The following is a 26,276-nucleotide window of genomic DNA, read 5'->3' as shown; positions in this document are numbered from 1 at the left end:
CTCTGAGCTCTTATCTGTTAGCTCCAAGCTCTCTATCTTCTAGTCTTTATTTGATTCTTTAGTTGTCTCTCTTTAGCGCTAGTACTCTCTTTTTCGGAGTCACGTCTGATTTGCCTTACCTTTGTGTTCTTTCCTTCTTCTTTCTCTTTCAAGTACAGTCGTTTACTAATATGTTGTTTCTTAGTCGTCCACTATTTTGCCTTGTAAGCATTACTGGCCATGTTTTTCTCCAAAATTTTCCTCCAATTTTGAAGGTACCATTCTATCCCTAACAAAACAAGAATCGACGATCAACCCTCTCATTGAGCAACCTACTTTGATTATCTAGGTAACATCATCCGCAAACTAATCATTTTATACCATAATTGAGGTACAGAATATCTTTCCGAAAAATGCTTGATACTTGAGCTATCATGTGCCATGCAAGCTCAAATTACTTAAATTCTAATGGGCTTTGTTCTGGATGGTAACCTACAATTTGCTCAGAGGAAATTCGAATACACTGCAGTATTATTCACAACACCTCGGCCTTATTTTCATACAGACATGATCCAATGAAAAACACATCTTGCAACTATTAATACTCGGAAAAAAAATTCCTCCTGTGTAACGCAAAAAATAGACAAAAGGATTTCAGCAATAATAACTGAATAACTTAAAATAACAGGTCACAAGCATGTCATTTCGATGGCAACGGTAATGCAAATACCTTGGATTTTGCTAATATTTCATCCTTCTCAACAGCTTTACTAATTATATTTGCATGATCTATCAGATCATTCTCAGAAGGTCTGATCTCATACAATCTGTATGTAGAGTTCAACAAAGAAAATATCAACTAGTGACCAAAAAAAAAAAGGTGAATAGCCTGAAAATTAAGTTGTAACACAAAACCTGAAAACTTTAGACAAGTGATCCCACAGAGATCTCCTTGACAATTCAGGATTCTTCTTTACGAAGTATAGGCAGTGCACAGTGATCAAGATTGTCCTAATTGTATCCTCAAAACTCTTTCTAGGCTTTTGAAGCTTGATCCAATTGTTTTCCTTAGATAGCACCAATATCTGGGGGTTTTCGTCAGAAAGATCAAACTTCCATGCCATGACCTGCTTATGGATTTTCTGAAGCCCATTGTCAGTGTCCCCATGAAGGAATATCTGTTTTCTCTCGCCATCCAGTCCCTCGCCATCATTCCATCGAACTGGCAACTGTGAAAACGAAACGGGCTCGTCCTTGTCATTAACAAAATGGTAGTTCGAGACACTATGTGGCACTGCCTCGCCCTCGTCCTCTGAAGAGGCCATTACCCACTTCCAATCGCACCGTAACTACTTGAAACCTACAAAAACACACAGGAGAAGACAAAAGAAACTTTGAGAGACATAAAAGAATCCCTAGTTTCTAGTTTCTAGTTTCTACAAGATAATTTTCCAATTATCCCCATGAAGCCAGTCATGACACTTTTCTGATTTTTCGACACTTTTCTGATTTTTCAATAATATGAGAAAGTCAAAGCGAAATTTCATTCTCAAACTTTGTACTTCCGCAACACAGGGTCAACACAAACCTCAAACAACTTTGCAGAAATGCCAAAAAACTGTGAACCATAGGGTTTGTTTGATTACGAAGACAAATATAATGGAGAATGAAAATAATAGAAAGTGAAGTGAAACAAAAGAAAAAAAATAATCTTGCATGTGTTTGGTAATACGGTCACCTAATTGAAATACAAGTTATTGAAAAAGAAAGAAAATTTTGAAACTCAATCTGAAAAGGTCCATAATTTTCCTCTTTCGATTGTTTTCTACCATTCTCTTGCCAATCAAAGAGACCCACGAGGCATTCAAGATTTAAAGTTACAAAGTACAAACGAATAGTTGAAGGCAGTATATCATTCTTCAGGACCAAGCCCAACCTCAAATTCAGGAACTTTCCTTTCACATTATATTCTCATCAAAACCGTTACGCATTACCAAGTCGCATCAAACATTTTATTTCTGCGGCAATTTATGAGCTGACTTGGACTTGGTATCCACAATTTCTTCTCAAACACAGAAACAGTAGCAATTATCAGACTACGTGGGTACACATGAAGGCTAAATTTCTCAACTAGACGAATCGTTCAACTCATGGGCTTAGCCCCGTAATCCTTCAGCAGGGCCTTTGCTCGCGCTCCCAATCCCTGATTCCCCGCTCTCGCATGCGCATTGTGTGACTTAGCTCGGGGGACTCTGAACCAGCGCCAAGAAATACTTATACAGCGAAACCTGAAAGCTCTCTCCACTAACTCACAAGTCACAACTATCGAAATTTCATGCCTCGGATTTCCCAGAAACTAAAAACCATACAAAAACCCTCTTTTATGTGAAAGTACACAGCTTTATGACTACAGAAACAAAAAATAGTTCGACATAAATACACGTAAAAGAAAAAAAGACGAGCTTTATCGAACGGAATGTAGGGTTTCGGGAAAAAAGTAACGGAAAATTAGTAAAAAGACGAAATTTATCGAACGGATTGTAGGGTTTGGAAAAAAAAAAAAAAAAGAGAAGGGAAAGCGTAGGGGAAGAGGGTAGAGAGGAATTTATTTACCCGAACGGAGAGCACCGGAAGGTCGCCGGGGAGCGGCGGAAGGAAGTAAACCGCAATTCTCGGGAATGACGATGCTTTGTTCGAAGAGCGGAAGCAACCGGAGCGCCGAATAACGCGATTGCCGCCGACTTATATGGGCACCAGCAACCGTTACACATATACAGTGACAGGATATATATAAACAACATAAATCCCGCTCACAATTCTCGCACCGCTAAGCACCGAATTACTACTTCGGTGCGCGACAAGCCAGAGTCGGTGTGATGTACTTGCGAAAGGGTTTTGATCATAGGAGAAGTTCTACGTTGTACTTTATGTTTGAGATGAGTTTAAAGCTTGTTTAAAACAGAAATGCTAAAGGAATAATCCGTACCAGTGCGCACAAACCAGTTTTGGGCCCGTTTTATTAGTTTTTTTAAAAATTATCGGAATTGTTCATTTTTTTTAAAATATCTTGTTTACGATCCCTTAAAAAAATAAATTCTATCCAATATCGGTAAAGGTATTTTCAAAATGAAAATATTCAACTTTGCTTTAGAATTTAGACTTGAATTCTGGGATAAAGTTGAATATTTCATAGATGTCCTAACCGATACTGAATTGAGCTTGTTTTTTGTAGGGACCGTAAACAAAGTATTTGAAACAAAATTAGGGACTCTGATCATTTTTTTTGAAACCCAAAACAGGCCTAAAAATGATTTGTACGTGCTGGCACCTCTGTGTTTAAAAATGGGATTTTTTTCCCCTCTGATATTTCCTAAGGCCTAAAAATGATTTGTACATGCTGGCACCTCTGTGTTTAAAAATGGGATTTTTTTTCCCTTTGATATTTCCTAGGTTTTATTTTACCAGTTCTGGTAGTCAGGTACCGACGGGTCGGTACCGAAATCGTAGGGACGACCGCGCCGGGCCGTCTCCGGCCACCGGACGGCCGATCCGAGCCATCCAAAAATTCTAAAAAAAAAAAACGAGGGGGCCTACCCGAGAATCAACGGCATCCGAGATGTGTAAAATGCTTGATCCCAGAACCATTTTTTCGTGTATATATGTATATTCGATCCGAGAACCTTTTTTCGTGTATATATGTATATTCGAATATACATATATACACGAAAAAAGGGTTCTCGGATCAAACACCTTACACACCTCGGATGCCGTTGATTCTCGCGCAAGCCGCCTCGTTTTTTTTTTTTAGAATTTTTGGACGGCTCGGATCGGCCATCCGGTGGCCGGAGACGGACCGGCGCTGTCGTCCCTACGATTTCGGTACCGACCCCGTCGATACCAATATCATTTTTAACATGTTCCTTTTGCACGTGATTCTTTTTTTTTTATTATCTGGGTAAATTTCATCGGCGCCCCTTGTGGTTTTCTGTAATAGTGGGATAATATCTTCACGTATGAAAAATGACGATGAAATCCCTGTGATTTCTAAATTGTTAAAGTTTAATCTTGAATAAACTCTTAACAAGTTGAACACGAGGAGTTTAAGAGAATAACCAAAAAAGTGTCTTCCTGAATTCCCCAACTATTTAAATCTATAATTGTTAGTTTCTCTCGTAACTTATAAGGAGACTTTAATGCTCTCAATGTTTCTTCGATTTTTGTTCTCGTCTTTATTATTTTTTGGGACCAAAATAAATACTATACCAAACTTTATATTATAAAAGCGAGGCCCGCAACATTGAACGAGGAACTTATGGGTCCCACCCTTAAACGTAATATTCAACATCAATTTGTAAAAGGTCATAATGAACTCCAATAAATTTTCTTAATGACCACTATAAAACAATAGATTCTTTCTTTCTTTTTTCCATTTGTTAATCCTAATCTACTTTATCTTATGAGATTTTGAGAGAAAGATGGGTACTTACGGGAATCGAACCATGCCTATGTGCATGGGAGTAAGAGAGGCATCAACTGCACTCTACTTGCAAAAAACAATTGATTCAAAATACCCACAAAAAAAAAAAAAAAAATTTGATAGCCGAGATGATAGAGGCAATTGCTACTAACGATGGAACAATTTTGTGCTAACTAAAATTAGATTGTTGGACAAAAGAAGGAATATGACAAATATAGTACTCCTACTTATAGAAACAGTAAAAACAATGATAAATTATTATTATTAGACAGAAAACATTTCAAAATGTGTTGTTGGAGACTTAACAACAATTCTAATCCGGTAACATAATCATGAGCCGATGAGCGTGATACTTTTTATCAAAAACTATTGACGAGTGATTTAACTAATACGATGACCGCCTGGGCGCGGTAGTAACTTTAGAAGCCGGTTATTAATCGTCTGTTTCGTACCAATACTCCAGGCAGAGTTACTATACTCCCCAGCCGTTACACATTACCTCGCTGAGGGCCCCTAAAATAATACTCAAGGTAACTACAATTACACTACGAGACCAATAAAATACTAGAAATGTGGCCAATAATTCGTGTAAGCACGCCAAACTTTATTGACAGAATCAAGAAATAACAAATTATTGCCCAAAAAAAAAACCCATCTATATTTGCAAAATCTACTACTTCCCAGTTTCAGTCCAAAAAAATTTGGAACTAACCCAAAAAGGAAGGAATAAAAAAAAACTCATTTCCTTTTGGGCAATTCAACCTCAGACTATACCCTTCTCTCTCTTAGGAGCACAAGCACTATAACCTATGGTTCTTGTATGTGTCTTTGGTTAGTAAAAGATTATTCATCATTTTACACCCACCTAACTTATGATAGTATAACTACATCATCTCACTCTTTGTTCTTCTTCCCATCACCAATTTCCCCAGTATCTGCCTGAGACCTCAAAAGTGAAAAACCTGCAATATGCAGTTCATTCTTTCACGGGAGAATCCTCGTTTTCAGTCGGTGGCGGGACTCCAGCATCAGGGGTGACGACAGGAGTGTCCTCGGTTGTATTACCGGAAGCAACAGGGGTGTCCTCGGTTGTGTTATTGGAAGCAACAGGGGTGTCCTCATTTGCAATGTTTGAGGCAGCGGAAATGTTGAAAGCAACAATGGGGTCCTCGTTTTCAAACTGTGAGGAGACCGTCGTATCAGAGGCCGCATCATCAATAGTCAAGTTTGAGACTTCACCTCCCAGAGAACTTTCATCTTCACTATTAACAGACGGTGCAGGGGACGGAGATGAATCCGAATCTTCCACCGATTGTTGGAGGCTCCAATACATGATGCTGGCTGTAAGGGTAAGGATCATCTTTTGATTTACCTGCCATTGCATCACAAGAACATCTATCAGATATAATGCCGCCATGTTTCTCCTCTACGTACCCATTTCCTTGAGTACTTGCAGCTGATAGTTTTTCTATACGTATCCATTTCTCTGAGTACTTTCAATTGATTATCTTCTTTTGGACAAGTATGAATCATGACTTTAGAAAAGGAAAATGATAGGGAAACCATCTCGCCTCCTTAAACCGCTCCACAAATCCATGATCCAAAGTCCAAACACAATCTAACAAGGGACTCGAATTTATAAACCATTAGCCCAACACTTTAGAAAACAAGTGTATCAAACTGTCCACATTCTTATTTGTAGAAAGATAAGGTAAAAGTGTGAGGGTGCACCGCTAAAGAAACTCGAACGAAAAGTATTTTTGGAACAACTCATCCGAACAGCATTCTTACCTGGATAATGTCCTCAGGCAACAAGAAAATAGAACATCCAAGCTTTCGAGCAACACTGATTATGTATGTAGCATTCAATTTCTTCTCCTCGTCTATCACAACCACAAAAAAGAGTTTAAATTTCTTTATACACATAGAGGAGAGAGAGAGTTGAATTTCTTCCATTTTCACAAACTAACTACATAAAAAAGATTCTCACTTCCCAAAAAATCATACCGCTTTCACCCTTGGTTACAAGGTTCCAGTTGACAACCCTTGGTTCAACGGCACTGAGAAGATCAAGGAAGAATAGTCCATTTGAAAGGTTCTTATCCTGAATACATTGCACAACAGTATTAGTCAATAACAACTACTGTAATATCTCATTCTCAAAAGGTCACATGCCAAGTTACTAACCCTAAAACTCTCCATATAGGAGGTTCTGCCACGGCTTTTCACTTTTTTGTTTGCCCAATTAAGGATGTCAGCATCAGTAAACTCCTTCCCTCGAGAATGGGACCTCAAGTTCTTCAGGAGTTGAAGCATATTGAACCGCATCAACTGCCACAGGAAAGCTGAAAATAAAACAGTCATGAAATAAATGAGCATTTTCAGAAGTTCTATTTTCAAGTTTATGATACTTGACCCGAGCTAGGGAAAACAGATTATAGGTCCTAAAGGCCCTAAGGAACATGTTTAGATGCAATGGGAAGGGGACAACGATCTTTTCATCTATTGATTTGAGCATCTACTTATGGTTATAAAGGAGGGAGGATATCATCACATTTGTGTTCGTCGAATGTCTAGGAAGAGCTTTCAATTAAGTTTACAAGGGGACAGACAAGAAAGCCGGGCTTTTTGGCCAACAGCCAATGCCAAACGTCAAACTAAGAATTATAGTAGATTTGGTTCTCTGCAATGGTAAAGAGAGCACCAAAAATTTGCGATGGAACAAACTAAAAGCTAGCCTATAGAAATAAAGAAGTGAGATTTGAAATCATTCAGTCAATGAGACCGGATATGATCCTCAGACCACTTCGGAAAAATGCATAAGGAACCAAACTCTAACTGGAAAATGCAAATTTAATACCCCAACAACAAATGCAAGTTTGGAAACCACTGTCTTGCAAACCAAGAAATACTAAGCTATTTGTTCTATTGAGTGACAGCAATATAATTCTTCAGTTCTAGTAATACTTTGAGATGGAGAACTTCACCAAGTATAAGCTTTTTGTTCCCTTGCACAACATCGTTTCCCGCAACATTGACAAGGGAAAACTTCAATTGCTTTCCAATCTTGATAACTTGGTTGCAATTCTCCACTTTCCTAAATGGCATTTTTATAGGAGGTTTTGTTGCCTGCTTCCAGTTAACTGATCCTGAAGAAATTTTATCTAGCACTTCCAAAAGTATCCATCTGCATAAGAGTGGCGCATACAGGTTAGATGTATTCCTTGGTGTAGGGACAAGTTACTGAATTTCATAGGCAACACTTGGAAAGTACTAGAAAATAAAGTTAATTGTTCAAAAGCCAAGGAATAAAAGCAAAAAAGAAAGAACCAAAGGCATTACAAATTGGTAGAGGTAGATACTTCTGCAGATATTACAGAAATAACATGGTGAAGTCGAAACATAGTTATGAGAAAGAAAAAAAACTGAACAATTTACCCATTTCTGACATCCTCAAACAAATTATTAACATAGGTGGCAATTCCAAGGCTATTGATCCACAGTCGAAAGCATCTTTCATCTCTAGACGTTTGCTCATCATCCGTCATCATCTCTGCAAAAGAGATTTTGTTGTCTGTAGAAAGGCCATTCCTGCAAGAGATATCCTTATTTAAATACTATCCTACGAATCCTGCCATCTCTGAATGCAAAATATGAGGCCAACCCCAGAGTTTAAGTATAGTCATTAAAAGGAAGTAGACAGTTTGATGTCACTAAACACCCTGACTACTGCAGGGATCTTGAGTTCAAACAAAAGGGAAACTCGCGAGGAAGAACTCCCCATAAGAAAGATGTTGTCCAAGAATAATTTTTATTGCTTGAAATCACATAGGATGTCAAATGCTTCATTAGTGGAAACCATTGGTTCAATGGGCAAAAAAATTCAACCCAACAACCTTTAGCTTGTAGGTTCAAATCTGACAACAACCACTTTGTGCATATAATGACGAAAATGAGGTTTGTACCCAATCTACTCCACTAAGACACCTATTAGTGGGTTCAGCCCTAGCCCTTTCTTGGTTGGTGGAGTGAACGAACTTCTTTTTATTTCCATTAAGAACTGCAGCAACATTTCAAAGAGAGCCTGTTCACCATAAACCACTGTGTTTCTCAATGACTCGTTGTTCATTATTGAGAAAACACGCGTTCACCCCAAGACCAATAGCATTTAATGTCATGTCCAGAACAATAAAACTCTGATAGGCTCCGCTGCGGATCCCACAACTCTTCGGGAGTTACAAATCAGACTGGAAGTGGAAGAGTTCAAATATTGACAAGATGCTACACCATACCAGAAAGCTTATTGCATATTGAGTATAACAATCGCGTACCTTTGATGGAATATCTGAGCAACAAATGCCAGATTTAAATTTGTTGAGCCCTCAACGATATCCTTGGGGGTCAAGTATCTTTTGCAGTCCATCCTCTCTGCATGCTCAAGTACCAAATTAGCCCTTTCAGCAGGATCCTTGGCATCTAAAGTGGCTGGACTGCAATGTTCTGGGGCAAGAACATTAAGCAGATAAGCATAAGCTTCTCCATCCTGCGTTTATTGGAACAGAAAGGACTAATATTAGGAAGAATTCCATTTAAGTGGCTAAGCTGTTGATAGGTGCATAAATTGACTATTTACGCCCCCTAACTTAGGCTTGTTATGTCCATTTAGTTCGTGACTTGGGATTTCATACTTGTTAATTGCATTTCAGGATTCTTGGAGCCGATGGTTAACATTTGGAGCTAAAAGCAAAAAATCATATTTAACGCAAAGTCGATGCCGATCCAATTGATCTAGAGACGACCAAATTATATTGGATAACGAGAAGTACCCAATCAAATTCCTAGCTACCTTGTGGAAATTTGAAGCATATAGTTATATAGTCTCTGCACGTGATTTGTGGCTGGGAATTGGGCCATTTATTTGCCATGATGTGTAACAAAATGGGTGAGTTTGGAAAAGGCTGGCCCATTAATTATAATTTCTGGAAAAGACTTGGGCTGGAAAAATACAATTCTCGGTGAAGCGGCAACTATATATGGGAGAAAAAGGGTTTTGTTTAGGGGACTTTTTCTCATCACGCAAAAACAGAGAACGGGGCTGCCATCAGGAGACAGAGCACTTCGACCACGCCTCGCGGATCACGCCAAAACCAGCAACAACAGGAGCTTTTGGATTTATTCATTTGTCATTCATTCGAAAGCTTTTAGTTTGTTGTTCAATGGAGCTTTATTCTTGCCTGGTTATTTGTTCTAACTCCATGAGTGGCTAAACTTCTTGACTAGGGTAACGAGGAGGTCTCTCCAAGTAGCGTAGTTGTCTGATTCTTAGGGTTTTATATTCAATTTGATTGTATGACTTGATCGATTCATAACTTTTTATGAAGTTCTATATTTTTCCAATCTTCAAATGTGTTTGTATCCATGGTTTCAGGCACTATCATACAATGGTTTCTAATATTTCAGGATAGGCTTTGAGATAGACAATACGACGTGAGACGGATCGTGCCGTTGGTTAAATCCAATGAGACGATCCGTGCCGTGTTGAGATAGGCTATATGGAGTACGAATCTTGAATATCTTTTTTGGAATTATCGATAGGAATTGCTACCCTACGGTGGTCTAGTTGGATGTTGAATGTGAACCCTAGGTTTCGAAATAATTATGTTACAAGGGGAGATTGAATCGGAAACCCTAGTCCTTTCTCTCATTTGTTTCAAACTCCTTTAATCTGCTTTCTAGTTTAGTTTTAGTTTAATCAATCCAAATCAAAATCCAACTTCTCTTTACTTTCCAAATTAAATTAGAAATTAATTGAAACTACTACAACTCAGCTTTTTACTCCCTGCGGACGGTCCTGGACTTAACCACTGTTCTTCGGGATAATTATTAATTTCCTGTTTTATAAATTATATTTTTGGTGCGAAAACGACAGACCAGCTGTCATGAGACATCTACCAATTATCACACCATTAGAAAGTAAGGCCCCTAGAAATTCTATTTGGTGGTTATTTGGTTGGTAATCGGCTAGAAGGGGCAAGATACTTTTCTGATTTGTATTCTTTTGAAAAAGCTTTTGCACCAGGTCCACATCTCGCCATTTTCTAAAGCTGGGAAAACAATCGTAAATCACAAATTTACAAAGCATGCTTCTCGGTCATGACAATGTAAACTTAATGCCCTCTTTGAGCTTTATATAATGCCCGCCATGCCGGCGTTGCTACAGATGGGAGTGTAGAGTGCTAGTTACCTTTAAGTCAGAAGAGAAATTCGATACACTTTTGTTGTAGCCTGCTTTCTTGAGATGGAAATTCATCCATTTCAACAAGACCTTTTCAGGGGCTAGTCCCATAAGATCCTCAACATCCTGAAAAACACATGATGCATAATGATTCCATATCCCACCATAAAGTTGAAACCGAACCATACAAACTGAATTTCAATATTATGAATGATTAGTAGTTACATTGTTGTCTTCCACCAATTCCACAAGCTGCGGTGTCTTCCTAAGGTTCAGATCCGCCAACAGTTGGATCTGCAGTAGACAGACTTTCCGTATGAATAAAGTGAACAGATAATATCAGCAAGCAATAAATCTTCTAAATATAAGCTCTACTGGCTGCAAGATAGCTACTGCCGTCTTTGTAAATCCCTCGTCTTGCTCATAACGGCTAAAACGAAAATATAATAGGGAAATTGATGTACACCTTTATAATTTGACTAATCAACCCAAGCAGGAGATGAGGCTGTAAAATCAAAACAAATAATGTAAGTATCCCTTTCTCAGTCTAAGTCAACATAATCATCTTGGGTGCTGAAAAAGATGGACTCACTCTCCCGTCAACTAGGTCCTGCTCGCCAATATTAACCACAGTGCAGCCAATAGCCTTTGCCGAGTTGAGACACAGAGTATGATTTTCATTCCTTTCCCAGGGGTTGAGTACCCTTTTGGTGTTGATAGCTCGGTCATCTATAGTGCCCGGGACGGCAACATTGATAAGCTTACTGCATCAAGCCATTAATATACATCAAAACCACCGCAAGCTATCAGCCTTGAGTATCACCACTACATAGAGTAATATAAAGCAGACCGAGCACAATTACCATAGAAGTACTCCATCTTTTGCAAGATCAAAAAGAGCATTGGTAGCTGGATCAATAGGAAGAAATTGCTTCAAAAATGGATCGTCCCTGAGATAGCTGTTGATATGAGCAACATAAGATGCTTTCTCTGATTCACTAATAGTATGAAGATGGGTGGTTGTGGTGGCCTTAAGGAAAGATGAGGAGTTCTTCGGACCACCCAATTTTGCTGCAGCTTGAGATTGCAAATTCAAGTACATCTGCCAATTCCATACAGGTAATCAACTTGTCAATGTGTCATTTACCAAGCTTCAAACTCTTGTATAAGTAAGACAGGAGCTTGTTGATTCCCAATCAAAACATTACTGATCAATTCAATGCCTCTCTGACTGTGTGAAACTACAAACGAATACTAAAGCCTGTTTCTTTTTTTCTTCATTTCATACAATTACATTTCGTTCATCAAATATGGAAACACAGCATATTGAGATGATACACGGGAGTAGTCAACATAGCTTACCCGGAGGAAACCTTCAAAATCGATCTCGTTATCAACAGAACCCGATTCGGCCAATATTTCCCCAATCTCAGCCTCTTTAAACATCTCTCCGAAAGCTTTCAGTTTCACCATTAAAGGTGGTAAATCTCCAATCGTAACTTTACCATTCCGATTCTTCAGTGAAATAAACTACAGATAAACAAAAGCAAAACAAAAAAAGACAAGAACAAGAACTTAGTGAACAAATCACTGCAATGCCACAAACCAACATGTTGCACAAACAATAATTACATCCCTTAGTTTTTTCATCATTTACTAGGATAAACATTGTTTACAAGTTGCTACCTAGCATATCATGCATGGTATGAGAGTTCAATGCATTGATCTATGGTTAGATAGGAATACTAATCGTTTGACACAAATACTAGGCTGTTACCCAAGTATCTGGGAAAGTCCACAAACAAGGAAAACCATCATTTAACTTCTTCACACAAAATCACCAATAGAGTTCACGTTCAAGTTCAACTGAATCATCCAAACAAATGGAACATGGACTACAGAAACTTACTTTGGATTTGAGACTGCGAAGTTCGACCTGAGTGAACTGGCTTTGAAGCCATTGATCAGAAACAAGAACACCCACAAAACTAGACATCTTCTTGTCAACTAATCACAAAGTTGGGGGAGAAAATGAATCCCCCAACTTCCTTCCTTCCCAAAAAAATCTCTTTTCTGGAAAAACCCACCGAGAATCTCTAACCCAGTAATCTCTCTGTACCTGTTACAGTAAAAAAATATCAAAATCACCAAAATAAAACTCTCTAAGCCCCAATATCCATGTACGTTATGTGCAGATACAAAAAGTTTGTGGTTGATGAAATGTACGAATATGAACTGAGACCCACAAGAGCAAACGTGAGATTAAAGAGAATTTACTAATACGTACCTTGAGAAACCAGATATTCAACAGGTTTGATTGATTTGGGTTAATTTAGAAAAAACCACCAAGAATCTCCAAAAACCCAGTAATCTCTCTATACCTGTTGCAAGATCAAAAAGAAGAAAAGAAAAAAAAAACTGTCTAATAAGCACCAATACCCATACATGCAAATGCGCAGATAGATACGAACAGTCACTGGTTAATCCCAATCAAACAGTTAGCGGTTAATGAAAGCTATGATATGAACGGAGACTCAGAGAGATTAGAGAGAGTTAACTAGCACGTACCTTGAGAAATGAGAGATTCGGTGGGTTTTGGTTTCCCTTTCTGTTCAGGGTTTTGAGTGTTGGTCAATTGTGAAGGGTGCAAATACAGAGATGGGATCGAGTTTTTTGTTTTGCTTCGCTGAGGAGCAAAGGGAGAGAGAGAGAGAGAGAGAGAAGATTTGGAGTGTGGACACGCAACGCAAAATGGGGGAGGCATGGACGCCAGTTAAGTTGGGCGCTGGTCGAAATTTTGGCTAATGTGATTAGCCTACGCGCTGGTGCATGGAATATAGAATAGACACGCGCCTTACGTGGTAGACAGCTCATTGGTTGATTTTCCACGTTCGTTGCCACCTCAGCAACGGCAATGTTCTTTTTGTTCTCTTTGTAAGATCTTCTCTTTTTATTTTCTTCCACTTTTTTTAATGTGCCAACATTATGCCCATTAAACAAACCAAACGAGTTTTTAAAAGTTTGGTTTCAGAAATTAACGAGTTTTAAAAATATATTCAATTTAATTCATCGATGAGATGAATCGATCTCAAATGACCTTCAAACGAGTCGATTATGAACCAATTTCAAGTACCTTGATTAATTTTTTAAACACTATAAGTCGAGTAAATTCAATTGAGCTTAACGAGCTTTTAAAACGCGAACACAAGCTCAAACTCGAATAGTTTAGTTCATTTACCAGTCCTAAAAACATGCATGCTCCTTAGATCTAGTTTAGATTGCAGATGACTCTCATATGCCAAGAAAAATCAGCAAAACTACTTTATATTACAGTAATATTTTAATTTCTACCTTTTATAGTGGTTTCTATCATTTCGTGCGAATAAAGATAACGGTCTTGCTATTGTCAGCCCACTGGGCTGACGATAAATATACTAAAAGACAAGAAAAATACGTATTTCTGTACACTTTTTACATCTTTTAATACACATTCACACACCTACTATCGTTAGGCCATTGGGCTGATTTTAGAATTTTTCTAAAGATAAAGCAGTATAAATACAAGAAGAAGAGTGCAGAAACTATTACCTGTTTTAAAGAAGAATTAAACTTAATTTACATTTACATTGTTGAAAGAGACACTGCACAGTGGGTATGATAATTCTTCATTCATTATTTATTCCATCAATAAAGGTATAGATAGAGCTGAAAACAAGCCGAGTTTTGTCGAGCTTGAACTTGGCTCGTTTAGTAGTAAACGAGCAAAAAATTTGAGCTTGAGTTTGGCTCAAGCCCAAGCTTAGTAAATTTCTTAAACGAGCCTCTTTAATCAAGTCAAGCCTCCCTTAACAAATTAAGTTTTCGTTGAACAAACTCATTTACTAAACAAACCGAAAACTCGAGCTCAAGCTCGCAAGCTGCTCGATCGGATTAGCTACAGCCAATGTTCTAAATGGCGATTGGCGCTAGTCGGGCGGCGACCCGCCGCTAAGCGATTCGGCGTTTTTTTCCCAAAATGTTTTTTTTAGATATTTCTAAGCCAATCAAACTCCGCCAAGCCTCACCAAGACGGCCACCTAGCTCTGTCAAATCTCCCTTAGCTGCCAAACTCCTCCAAATCTTCCTTTCCACCAAATGAGCCGATGAGGGTGAAATCATACCGCCGAATGCCTAGACGGCTGCCGAAACCGCCATTTAGAACGCTGTCTACCGCCCTACTCGTAGCACACCAGGTTGGCAAGTTGTGCCCCGTGTACCCCTTCTTCTTTTTTCTCAATGCATGGACTCTAGCGGGAGCACATGAAGGGACTACGTGGTGGAAGAGAGAAATGGTCGGTTTGGGCGGTGAATGTTGGTCTAGGGGACATTTCCTGTATTAGAATAGTGTCGTGCAAATTAATGTTACCAACTAATGATAGATCCAGTATTAATGATATGGACAGATTATTGTTTCTTAGATAATTACGTAAATCTAATCAACGTTGCTCAATCACGGAACCCGAACTATTTAAATCAGACTTGTACCCCAACTAGGGCCGCAAATGAGCCGAGCCGAGCCGAGTTTTGCCTTGCTCGAGCTCGGCTCGTCTTAGTTTTCCTCAGCTTGGGCTCGAATCGAGCTGAAATATGTGGGCTCGAACTCGGCTCGAACATATATTCAAAAGCTCGAGCTCTGCTCGAATGGCTCGTTCGGTACATGAAAGGGGTATTGGTATATGTATGTATGTATATGTATATGTAAGCTCGAGCTCGGCTCGAATAGCTCGTTTGGTATATGTATGTACTGTATATGGCAGCTCGCGAGTTCAACGAGCCGAGCATCAAGTGGCTCGAGCTCGGCTCGTTTATGAAACGAGCTGAAAATGTTGGCTCGAGCTCGTTCATTTGCTTGATGAACCGAGCTTGAACGAGCCGTTAGCAAGCCAAGTCACGAGCCACTCGCGAGCGGCTCGGTTCGTTTGCAGCCCTAACCCCAACTATTCTAAAATGAGAACAAATTTAACACTACAAAAATAAATGTGCGTATATTTTATTTTCTGGGTAAAGAAATCAAATTACATTTCTTTAAGTTGTAAACTAGCATCTTGTCCGCTCAATGAATGAGAATAGAAAAAAAAGTACTCCGTGTTTTTTTCCTCGTGGCTGCATATGCATCAGTGGGTCGGCATGTATAGCTCTTGAAATTTACTCAAATTTTCTAGCCAAAAAACCAGGAATTTCCACAATAATAAATAAATAAATAAAGATTTCAAGAAATGAGATAGTTTCATGCAAAATATACTGTAGTATATACTTGTTATGTTTTTCTATTGAACTTAGTTTCCTTTTCAAACAAAATAAACTATATAATTTATATTTCGTAAAAAAATATAGAATAATGAATAAAAAGATGAAAATTGAGAAAAATTCATGTCGAATAGAGAGTTAAGGAGAGTTTTTTTTTTTTTAAGTATTTACATTCTGTACCAGTTTTGCTGATGTGTGATGCGATAGCATATGGAATGTATATTTTTTTAGTTGTTTTGTTCAGGCCCACTGAGAGAACCTTCTAAGTGAAAGCCCAAATATAAATGGGCTCACTGTGGGCTCACTTTACAAGGGTTCAATTATGCTGCGGAGCCCATTTGAAAAGTCCACTTAGGAAAAACTTCAGCTCAGTTGTGGCCCAAATCGGACAACTAACCCGCCCGTATTCTCAAAGCCGTTATCTCGGGCGGTTTTGCACGTTTATTCAAACTGGTTTTGTTAGGGGAAAAAAAAAGAAAAAACCACAACCTGATCAAAATGGGTTGCACGATGGATGAGCTTCAACCCATCATGCAACCAAACTTGATGGATATTTGGTGGGAAACAAAAACATGAGAGAGTTTAAACGAATAGAAGAAAACGAGGAAAACAAAACACCAAGTTGTGGATGTCTCCAGCGGCATAGGTAGAAATCTTGTTCGGTGAGGGCACCATTAAAACATTGTCTTAGAATTATTTTTTATCTTTTACTTATACTCAATAATATTAAAACGGTCTTACTAACCTCCGTTCACTAGGCAGGGGATAATATTCCAATAATTTCAAGAAATTCGGATATCAATGCACATATCACGGATATTATTACATTTTTCACAATTATCAATACATTTTTTTCGGATATCAATACACTTTTTACCTGTTATCCTCCGTCCTTAGGATGGATGTTAGCATTTTCCATATTAAAAAAGGAGAATAAATTCTTTACACCGTCGGTGTAAACATTTATTTCCTCCAAATCAATTACATTGCGCCACATTGCAAAACAATGGTCCCAATCAATAAAACATGGTGACGTGGCGCAATATAATTGATTTGGAGGAAACAAATGTTTACACCAGCAGTGTAAAGAATTTAATCTCTTAAAAAAAGCTTGAAAATGAAACCTAAAATTTGCTAGAATATACGGTATGTATAGATGGTGGGTCTTTGTGTAAGACCATTAAGTTAAGAGAACCTTTTTAAAAAGTTGACAAAAATACCAGGATATGTAAATGATATAAAATGAAAAATGTGTAATTTTTTGGGGATACAATAGTAACTTTAATTATTTAAGAGTAAAATTAAATATTGAAAAGTGCAGTGGGCCCCACTAAGGGCCCGTTCCAGAAACTTTTTTGAAAAATAAGCAACTTATTTCACATTTTTAAACTCAAAAATAATGTAAATAAAAAATAAATTTTTTTATTTTTTTCGCATCGTATTAAAATATTTTGATGAAATCTATTAAACAAGATCCATATTGGTCCGAAAATTATTTGCATAAACACATTATTTTTGAGCTTCAAATTGCCTTCTTAAAAAATAAGTACTTATTTTACGTTCCAGAACGGGGCCTAATTATACACGGATTGGGAGACCCTGCTTGGCAGAGGTGCCGAGCGCATCTCAGCCGTCCAAAAGTGTTTTGGACGGTCCGGATGTAAAGGTACCGAACGGATTTAAAAAAAAAGAAAAGGAAAAGGAAAAAGATGTTTCGATCCGGGCCATTGATTCCGAGATGAACGGCCGGATTGGGCGCTCGGCAGGGTCCCCAGGTTAATTATACACCGCCTCCATCACTGATGTTTCCCGTTCGATGGGTGAGTCTCAACCCCGCATTGTTTTATGAGAGTTGCTAGTGGTACAGCAGTGGATGTACAGCAGCCACGTACAGATGGATTTTGTGTCCGTCTCGGGTTCCGCAAAGATAATCGGAGCCACTCATTTTATTCAAAACATATTGTTTACGGTCCCTGTAAAAAATCAGGCTAAATTCTGAAGCAAAGTTGGATGATTCGTAAACGCCTTTTCCGATATCGGATCGGATTGAGATGATTTTTTACAGGGACCGTAAACAATATGTTTTGAACAAAATGAGCGGCTTCGATCATCTTTGCAGAACCTGAGACGGGCGCAAAATCTATTTGTGCGGGGCTGCTGTACACCCACTGCTGTACCTCAATCTTTACTGTTGGTTTATCTATATACATCTAAATCCTGCTACAAGTACAGCAGCCAGGTACAGATTTCATTTGCGCCCGTTTTGAGTCTCGCAAAGATGATCGGAACCGCTCATTTTGTTTAAAACATTTCGTTTAGAATCCCTGTAAAAAATCATCTCAATCCGATATCGGAAATGATGTTTATGAATCATCCACTTTACTTCAAAATTTAGACTAAATTTTGAAGCAAAGTAGCCTAAATTTTGAAGCAAAATTGAATGATTCATAAACACCATTTCCTAAATTTTGAAGCAAGGTTGGATGATTCATAAACACTTTTTCCGATATCAGATTGAGATGATTTTTTACAGGAACCCTAAACGAAATGTTTTAAACAAAATGAACGGTTCTGATCATCTTTGCGGGACCCGAAACTGGCGCAAACGAGATATGTTCTTGGCTGCTGTACAATTGTTGTTGTACTCCTATCTTTACACATCTCTAAGGGTGATTTGAAGATAAATAAAGGCTGCTGATTTTGTAACTCCATTTGTTGTTAATGTCATTCATTTGTTAGTGTATTTTTTTATGCAAAAATACACTTACAGGGGAGTGACGTTAATTAAAATGAGAGCGACAAAATCATTTCCCTAAATAAAAATATGTTTTGAAGAATTGAGGATGAAACAGGAAATGTTTTAGAAAATGTTTTTTTTTTTTCCCTTTCTCCCCATATAACACTATAACAGTTAATAAAATAGAAAATATTTAAATGTAAATTAATTGGCTTGATGGACTACCTTGGGGAAAAAAACATGACAAAAAGCTTTAAAAACACTAATAGAATAAAATGGCCCACAAATGGTACTTTGTCTTTCTTATCATATACTAGACTAGAGAAAGACATATGTCCCTATCCACACCTACACGACATGTTTGGCGGTCGGAGGAGAAGTGAGGGGATAAGGACTTTCGGGATAAACTAATTCGAGCTACTATTGTTCAATGCTTGTTCCCCATTTGCTTCTGGACTTCTTATCTGGCGAATAAGGTCACCCCACCCCCATCTTTAGCTTATCTGGGTGAACATACTATTCTGATATGCCTCTTAAATATTTCTAAACCTTTTTTGCTTTATCATTACGAATATTTTGTATAATGAAATCTAAGTAAATTGTCAAATTATTTATTTATCCTTCACTTCAACCACCAATAAAAAAAAATCCATTTTCAGTTATCACTCTTTTTTTGAAAGGAAGTTATCACTCTTAACTAACAAAATTCTCCATTATATATATCCGGGGTGGTTCTTGTCCCAAAATCCTAACCTTATTCGTTTTGGGGTTTTGAGGAAGGTTCTTGAGAGTAATGAGTGGAGAGAGATAAAGAAAATTTATTGAAAATCGTGCCTAAGAAATTTGAGGAACATATATATATATATATATATATATATATATACACACACACACATACATACTTGCGCTAAAAAGTGATTATTTCTTAAAAACTTGGGTAAAAGTAAAAAATAAAAAAAAAATTTAATTCATCTCGTCAAAACGAATAAATAACTCAAAAAAATTTGGCTCAAAACTAACAAATGCGAAAAATAAATAATAATAATTATTCTCAAATTTAAATTAAATTTAAGAGAATGGGGTCTTATTTATCTAAGAACCTTATTCACCGGCTAAACGAGCTGCTAAACTCAAAGCAAAAGTGCTACACACACAACGGTTGTGTAAAACATGACACACAACTAATCTCTAGCCGTCCATTGCTGTAATAAATGGCCAGGTTTCGTTATTTCTTGATTTTAAAAAAAAAAAACCCTCAGGGGGCTGTTCTGTCATTTCGTTGTTTCCATAAAGGCTGAGGAGAGAGCGAAACCTGGGATCCCGCGAAACAAAGGAGAGAGAGAGAGAGAGGGAGGGAGGAGAGAGAGAGATCTGGCGAGTTGGTTAATTTCCGTTAAGTGGTAGATGAACAATGAGTGAGAGAGGGGCAGCAACAACAATGGTGTCCGACCAGGCCATAGCCGAGTCCTTAGAGTCTCTCCTCCGCGAAACAAACCCTAGAACCACCCTAACCTCATTCAACAGCGTCGTCCAGCACCTCGAGTCCAAGCTAGGCTTAGATCTCACCCACAAGCTCGACTTCATCCGCAACCACATCCACCTCCTCTTCAACCCCAACCCCAACCCCAACCCCAACCCTCCTCCGTCGCACCACCACCACCACCACCACCAAAACCCTAATTTCCACGCCGCTTCGTCCCAAAACCCTAATTTCCATGGTGGGTTCCGGCCGCCGCAACCGCAACCGCCGCTACCGGAGGCGAAGCCGGAACCCAATTTCCACGGCGAGCTAGGTTTCCGACCGCCGCTCGTGGTGGCAAAGACAGAACCCTGTGTTTCTGACGTCACTACCTCGGGTTCTGCTACCACCGCTGCCGACCCGGCTGAAAGCCCCAAAGAGAGGTATGCGCTTTTTTCCTGACCTTTCTTTTGGTTGGTGAGAAATTGAGGGTATAATCAAGGTGCCATTTTTTTGTTGTTTTTTTCTCTAAGTCACATAATGTGCTCGCGTGAAAGCTTTATCCAAAACACCCTAACTACTAAAATTCGCTAGAACGAGGATTGAGAGAGCAAGAAATGAGAACGAGAGCGGAGAGTCCTAGTCAAGGATTATGTGACTAAGGTTTCCTAAATAGCCAATGCAGGTTACTATTGCCCTTAGTTTGCTTGAATTCACTAGCTTCGTGATTAGGCAGGTCTATTGTTTTGTACGTTGAGGTTTATCATTGTATGAAATTTGTGATTTTGGAGGTAAGTATGTGACAACGCCTGTATTGCATGGTTATGGGGTTCGTTCCGCACAAAAACAAGGTGTATGTGGATGACAGGAGCAGCGGTAGAACCCAGCTTTAGAGTAGTTCTTGGTTGGATACAAACTACTGCTACTACAACAGATTACGCTACCCCAACAGATTACGTTGCCTTTATGGTAGCGGTGGCCCAACTGGGATAATCAAGACCTGATCAAACAGGTTTTGGCCAGCATTTTGGGCCGACACTGGGAGCCCGTAGACGTGACGCAGTCGCATAATGCCAGCAAACTCTCTTGCACTGACTTTCCCCATCCTATATCGAATGAGGGTCGGTTGAGACCCAGTCGCGAGCCCGTTTTAGGGCGTGATCCGCTAACTCGCTAGCCACCAAAGAGTAAGGATTGGAGGGGTTTTACCTTAAGCAAATCTGGTGTTTGGGATAAGAAGGTAATTTCTTTAGAAGTTTCAATGAAAAGAGTAAGGATTGGAGATGGATAGAGGTGACAAAAAGTTTTAACTTGTTTAGTTAAATAAGCTGTCAAATATATCTTTTTGTGAAGTCAATGTCCAGAACAATGTTTTGAAAACCGGACTGGCGAGCGAACCGGAAAAGGGACCGGGTGGATGGGTCACCTGTTCAACCGCGGTCGAACTGGAGTTGAACCGTGACGTCATATTTATATTAATTATATATATTAATAGTAGTAAAATTAACTAAAAATAAAATATAAAGCATTTATGTATCTGAAAATTTTGAAAAGAGAGAGGAGAAATGAACGCTTGTTCAAACAAGCTGCATTTTCCAATTTTACTCCATCCCACATCGGAAGTGAGTTAAACATGAAGGAAGCCCCAGTGTCTCTAAAGCCTTAACAATGGATTGAGATGATTGACACATGGGTGAATGGCTGATTTTCAACCTTTCCATGGTTCCCATGTGCAGCTGGCCTGCATTTGATAGACCTGGTGTGAAGGGGAGCATTAAATGTTCTGCCAATAAGTTTAAATTTTGATGCCTACCGTTCGGTTCCAACATTTGACTGTTCAACCGTCCAGACCGAGCAGTGTTCATAAAATAGGCCGGTTCTGAAATTTTACCGGTTTTGAGGTTGGTCCGGACAGGTGCATTGGCCGGTCGGCAGTCTAACCGGCCGGTCCAGTCCGGTTTTTAAAACATTGGTCCAGAATACCTTTGTCCCTCATGCAAGTAATGCTGCCTTGTTTGTTTTACTTTTTGAAAAAAAATTATGAGAATAGTAGGGGTAATAAGTGGAGAGAGATAGAGAGAGAAATGATTGGAAGTAGGGGGAATCTTTTGAAAAATGCTTTTCAAAAAGTAAAACAAACAAGGCAGGTGGTTTGTCTGTGCAGAATTTAGCAGCTCTAAACAATAAAGAAAGCAACAAATTATAGCTTAATTTTCTTGTGTATTTTGTCATAAAAGTTGAAAAGGCTAAATAACTGATTCTTCTGAATGGGCACCAAACACCATTAGTCAACTTTTTCTTTTACTGAATAAGATGGCTCATAACCCATAAGTGCTAGCTGCTGACTGACAAGCTCTTAGGATGTAAGTTTTTCCCTCCATGGAAATTTATATCTGACCCTTCCTTGGAGTTGGGTCTGTATTGATTATTGCAGTCAGAAGTTTCCCTTGCTCAATTGATGCATGTCAATCAATTTTCCCTATGTGAATTGTGAATAAACTCGTTCACCCATTTGTCTGTTCATCTCATGGTGGCACTATACATTCATTGAACCCCTGGCCTGCATAGCCTTTACCCCTCTTGGTGCCTTTTCCTTTCCCAAGCTTCATCGATTGTCTACCATATGCCCCAACTTTGTCTCCAATGTGTATTTTGTACAATTAATTAACCATGAAACCAAGAAAGTTGTGAGTCTATGACTTGCATCATCCCAGTCCTTGAATATTCATCTATAGAGACAAAATTGTCTGGTCTATTGTATTTCTTTCGCTGGTTTGTCATCTCTCCAATGCCTTAAATTCCAAATATTTAGTTGTTGTCCAAAGTAAGTTAAATCCTTTCAACTCCAGCACTTCACTCCAAATTTCTTATTTAGAAAGTTTTCAAAACTGTTCATTCCAAGTTTTGGTAAATTTTGGCACCTCACCCCAACTATATCATATCCATTCGACTGTGCCCATTTGGAAGTTGTGATTATGTGGCATCATGGACTCTGGTGCATCTCAGTATGAAAGAACAATGCTCCAAGGTGATGGTGGATATCATGGGGTTCGTCTAGACACAAATTCGTACCCCCAACTATCATATCTATTCGACTCTCCTCGTTAGGAAGTTGTGATTACGTGGCATCATGGACTTTGCCTTATCACTGTATCAAAGGAGTATGTTTTGGCTCGTAGGGACAGCTAATTGAAGTGTTTAGTTCCAGAGGTTTATCTATTGCACAAATTTGTACCTCCTTAGGTCTCAAGTATGTCAAACACCAGCTTCCCTGAACTTTGGCCCCCAATCATGCAGCCCTCTCATTAGGAACCAATGGTTTCAACCCATATTCTAAGTTGAGTTAGTATTCCCTTGGTGGTGCTTTTATCAAAAGGGTTTCTCTATTTCATCCACACAAATTTCACCCGTTTCTGACTCGTGTCCCTTGTACCCTTTAACTTTGCACGTTTAGCCTGCAGCTTTGCAAAATCTCTCTGTGAGATTCTGGTAGTGGAACATGTCATTTGATTCTTGGCCAGTTTTGATTGTGTCTTTTTTTATCTATTCGCAGTTCTCAAACTGGGAGAAAGAGAAGAGGTGGCCCAGGGGGGCTAAACAAAGTTTGCGGGGTTACCCCTGAACTTCAGGCCATTGTCGGGCATCCAGAACTGCCTAGGACTGAGGTTCAAACTCATGGATAAGCTCCTAATTTGTCGATATGGTTTTTAAACAAAGTTACCTCTAATTTTGCTTTCTGTTTGGTTCAGATTGTTAAGCAGTTGTGGGCTTACATAAGGAAACACAATCTTCAAGATCCAGGCAACAAAAGGAAGATAATTTGCAACGACGAGCTGCGTTTGGTCTTTGAGACAGATTGCACGGACATGTTCAAGATGAATAAGTTGCTATCTAAACATATTATTCCCCTTGAGCCTACAAGTATGTATACACAGCCTGGTGTTTTATATTAATTAAAGATTTTTATGTTTCTGTTTCTTTATTATCTCCATTCCAGTGACATTGATTGCATTGTTTTGATGCTGTCAGAACCGCCTAAGAAACCAAAAATGGTAGTGGAACCAGGGACAAAAAGTTCCGAATCTGGTGGTCCTGTTGTGATGATATCTGAAGCACTTGCAAACTTTTTTGGTATTGCTGGAAGGGAAATGTTGCATTCTGAGGTTTTAAGACGTGTTTGGGAGTACGTAACAGTCAATCACCTCGAGGTGGGTAATCCAAAGCTGCCTCAGTCAATGTTTTGCTTGTCGTTGATCTTCATATGGTAGTTTATTATCTACAATAACTTGGTTCTGAGAAGTATGTTTGTGGCAGGTCCGGGGTCCAGTAAGGTTTAGTTTTATTCTGAGAAAAACTGTTTTGTTTTCCATGCTTATGCCTGCTAGAATTTTAAAATGCAGTTGAGAAATTTTTGATAATCTTGCATTTCTTTAAATTTTGGTTATAGAAATAGTTGACTCACAAATATGGGCTTCTTAAGGGTCTAGACTTGTGGTTTTTCATATAGGTTCATGTATACATGTTGCAGTTATGACTATGTTATCATGATATCGTTAAACATACTAATGGCTTATGGTAAATATTTGCCCAACAATGCTCTTATAACTGAAGCCACAAGTTACTATTATTATTTTCTGTGAATTTACCCTTTGGGGGATATCTTATTCTTTTGCTTGTTTCCATCTCTTATGATATTCCCATGGAACTAGTGGCGAGTTTGTAATGTTTTGTTGTCTTATCTTTCAATATTTGTGTTGTCAGAGTTTGATGAGATTATAACGAATAGTCTTGCCATGTAAACTGCATCAACCTTTTTTTCTTCCCTTCACTTCCAGGATCCAGTGAATCCCATGGTGATTCAATGTGATACGAAGCTGCAAGAGCTTTTTGGGTGTCAAAGCATTTCTGCATTGGGGATACCTGAAATGTTGGCACGCCATCATCTATTTAAGAGATCGTGATATCTGTTCGTGTTGACTAGTATGTGTACTACGCATTTCCATTGCTTATTTGCATGATTTTTTTGCAGCTCAGTCCTTTGTTTGTAAGCCTTTCTTTGTTGGTATTGTGTTTTTTCCCCTCTTCCTTTTCCCAACTTCTGCTTAATGTGCAAAATTTTGAGTCGTTGAAGCTACTGTGTAGTGAAGGGCACATGGGTATTCAATTGTTCTAATTGTTTGAATCGTACTTCAAATTCAAGCAAGCGAAAACAAGTCAATACATAGTAATAGCCTGCAAACTTATGTGACCCGTGATCCGTCCCATTTGTGACCTTATTAGAAAGAACGTCTGTTGTGAGCTTTATAGGGTAGGGTAGTTTCACTGGAAAGACAGAATAACTCTGAGAATTGGAACATAACAATTGTAGGCATTATGTGCATGACTTCGTTGTGCGAATTGTGATTAAATCTGATATACTTTTAAAATTGAAAGTACTTTGTAAATTGTTTGCTATAGTGATTATATTCAGAAGTAGTTATCTACAATTATTCTTGGAATTGCTATGGTGATTACTACTAATATTCTTGTTTTTCCAGCTTTACTAATCGCATCCAAACGATCCTTTATATTAAATGAACTCATGTTCTGTGCAGGTTCATGTTAGTCTAACCTGCTGCGTTCGAAGTCTGCTGACATAGTGACAAATACTTGTCGCTACCTCAAAAGGTTTATTTGGCTCTGCTTTGGTTGTTTGTATGTAATGTTCTTCTGTTAGCTGGGTAAGTTGTGAGTACAATGGGCTTATGGTGAATTATGTATGTGTCACCACTGTCCTATGGTTGTGATTTTCTTATTGACATAATTAGGCTTACGTCTTCTGTTGGAATCTCTCTAACATGTGTAAATTGCCGGCAATAGGAAAACAGGAATTAGTGTGAAGGATGACATGAACCCTTTTCTGCTATCTTGTAAGACACTATTAGCTTTAAGATCTTCAGCTTCTTAGTTGTTCATGCACTGTTAGCTGCTTGATTGTGCGCTTTTGTTTTCTGCTTCAAATTGTGGCTGTGAATGGATGGACTCCGATGGTTGCTGTGTGGAATATTGTATTGGGAAAAAAAAAGGTTGTGCAAATGTTTTTTTTTTCCCCTGTGGAAATTAG

At 38.6% G+C, this 26,276-nt stretch overlaps 3 protein-coding genes across 4 annotated transcripts in view; 1 reads left to right on the top strand and 2 right to left on the bottom strand.

The window, feature by feature from the left end:
• The window catches only part of LOC131321818 (protein ENHANCED DOWNY MILDEW 2-like), a 32,274-nt gene extending 29,391 nt beyond the window's left edge, over positions 1–2,883 (bottom strand). Inside the window, exons 1-3 of the mRNA XM_058352769.1 lie at positions 2,593–2,883; positions 895–1,339; positions 710–806 (exon numbers count right to left, since the gene is read on the bottom strand). Coding sequence (XP_058208752.1) covers positions 710–806; positions 895–1,304 — 507 coding nt within the window. The 5' untranslated portion in view covers positions 1,305–1,339; positions 2,593–2,883. The remainder of the gene's footprint in view (positions 1–709; positions 807–894; positions 1,340–2,592) is intronic.
• A 2,483-nt stretch (positions 2,884–5,366) lies between these two features.
• Positions 5,367–13,434, bottom strand: LOC131322677 (fimbrin-1-like). The gene is made up of 16 exons (XM_058354091.1): positions 13,260–13,434; positions 12,979–13,072; positions 12,601–12,810; positions 12,054–12,221; positions 11,555–11,793; positions 11,284–11,455; positions 11,158–11,196; positions 10,917–10,985; positions 10,701–10,817; positions 8,788–8,999; positions 7,895–8,047; positions 7,444–7,643; positions 6,644–6,801; positions 6,464–6,560; positions 6,248–6,339; positions 5,367–5,828 (listed from the first exon to the last, which is right to left on the bottom strand). The coding sequence occupies exons 3-16, from the start codon at positions 12,685–12,687 to the stop codon at positions 5,433–5,435; spliced, it is 2,199 nt and encodes a 732-aa protein (XP_058210074.1). The 5' UTR covers positions 12,688–12,810; positions 12,979–13,072; positions 13,260–13,434; the 3' UTR covers positions 5,367–5,432.
• A 6,572-nt stretch (positions 13,435–20,006) lies between these two features.
• Positions 20,007–26,127, top strand: LOC131322379 (uncharacterized). Of its 2 annotated transcripts, XM_058353687.1 has the most exons (6): positions 20,007–20,616; positions 23,727–23,838; positions 23,923–24,094; positions 24,203–24,381; positions 25,009–25,159; positions 25,768–25,898. In XM_058353687.1, the coding sequence occupies exons 1-5, from the start codon at positions 20,126–20,128 to the stop codon at positions 25,132–25,134; spliced, it is 1,080 nt and encodes a 359-aa protein (XP_058209670.1). In that variant the 5' UTR covers positions 20,007–20,125; the 3' UTR covers positions 25,135–25,159; positions 25,768–25,898. The 2 variants fall into 2 exon arrangements, with proteins under 2 accessions (XP_058209670.1, XP_058209671.1); XM_058353688.1 differs by lacking the exon at positions 25,009–25,159 and having other exon boundaries at positions 25,768–26,127.
• The last annotated feature ends 149 nt before the right edge of the window (positions 26,128–26,276 follow it).

This window comes from Rhododendron vialii, chromosome 4a, assembly GCF_030253575.1.
Source record: "Rhododendron vialii isolate Sample 1 chromosome 4a, ASM3025357v1".
NCBI classification, from domain to species: Eukaryota; Viridiplantae; Streptophyta; class Magnoliopsida; order Ericales; family Ericaceae; genus Rhododendron; species Rhododendron vialii.
This window is presented reverse-complemented; position numbering and strand designations above follow the sequence as displayed.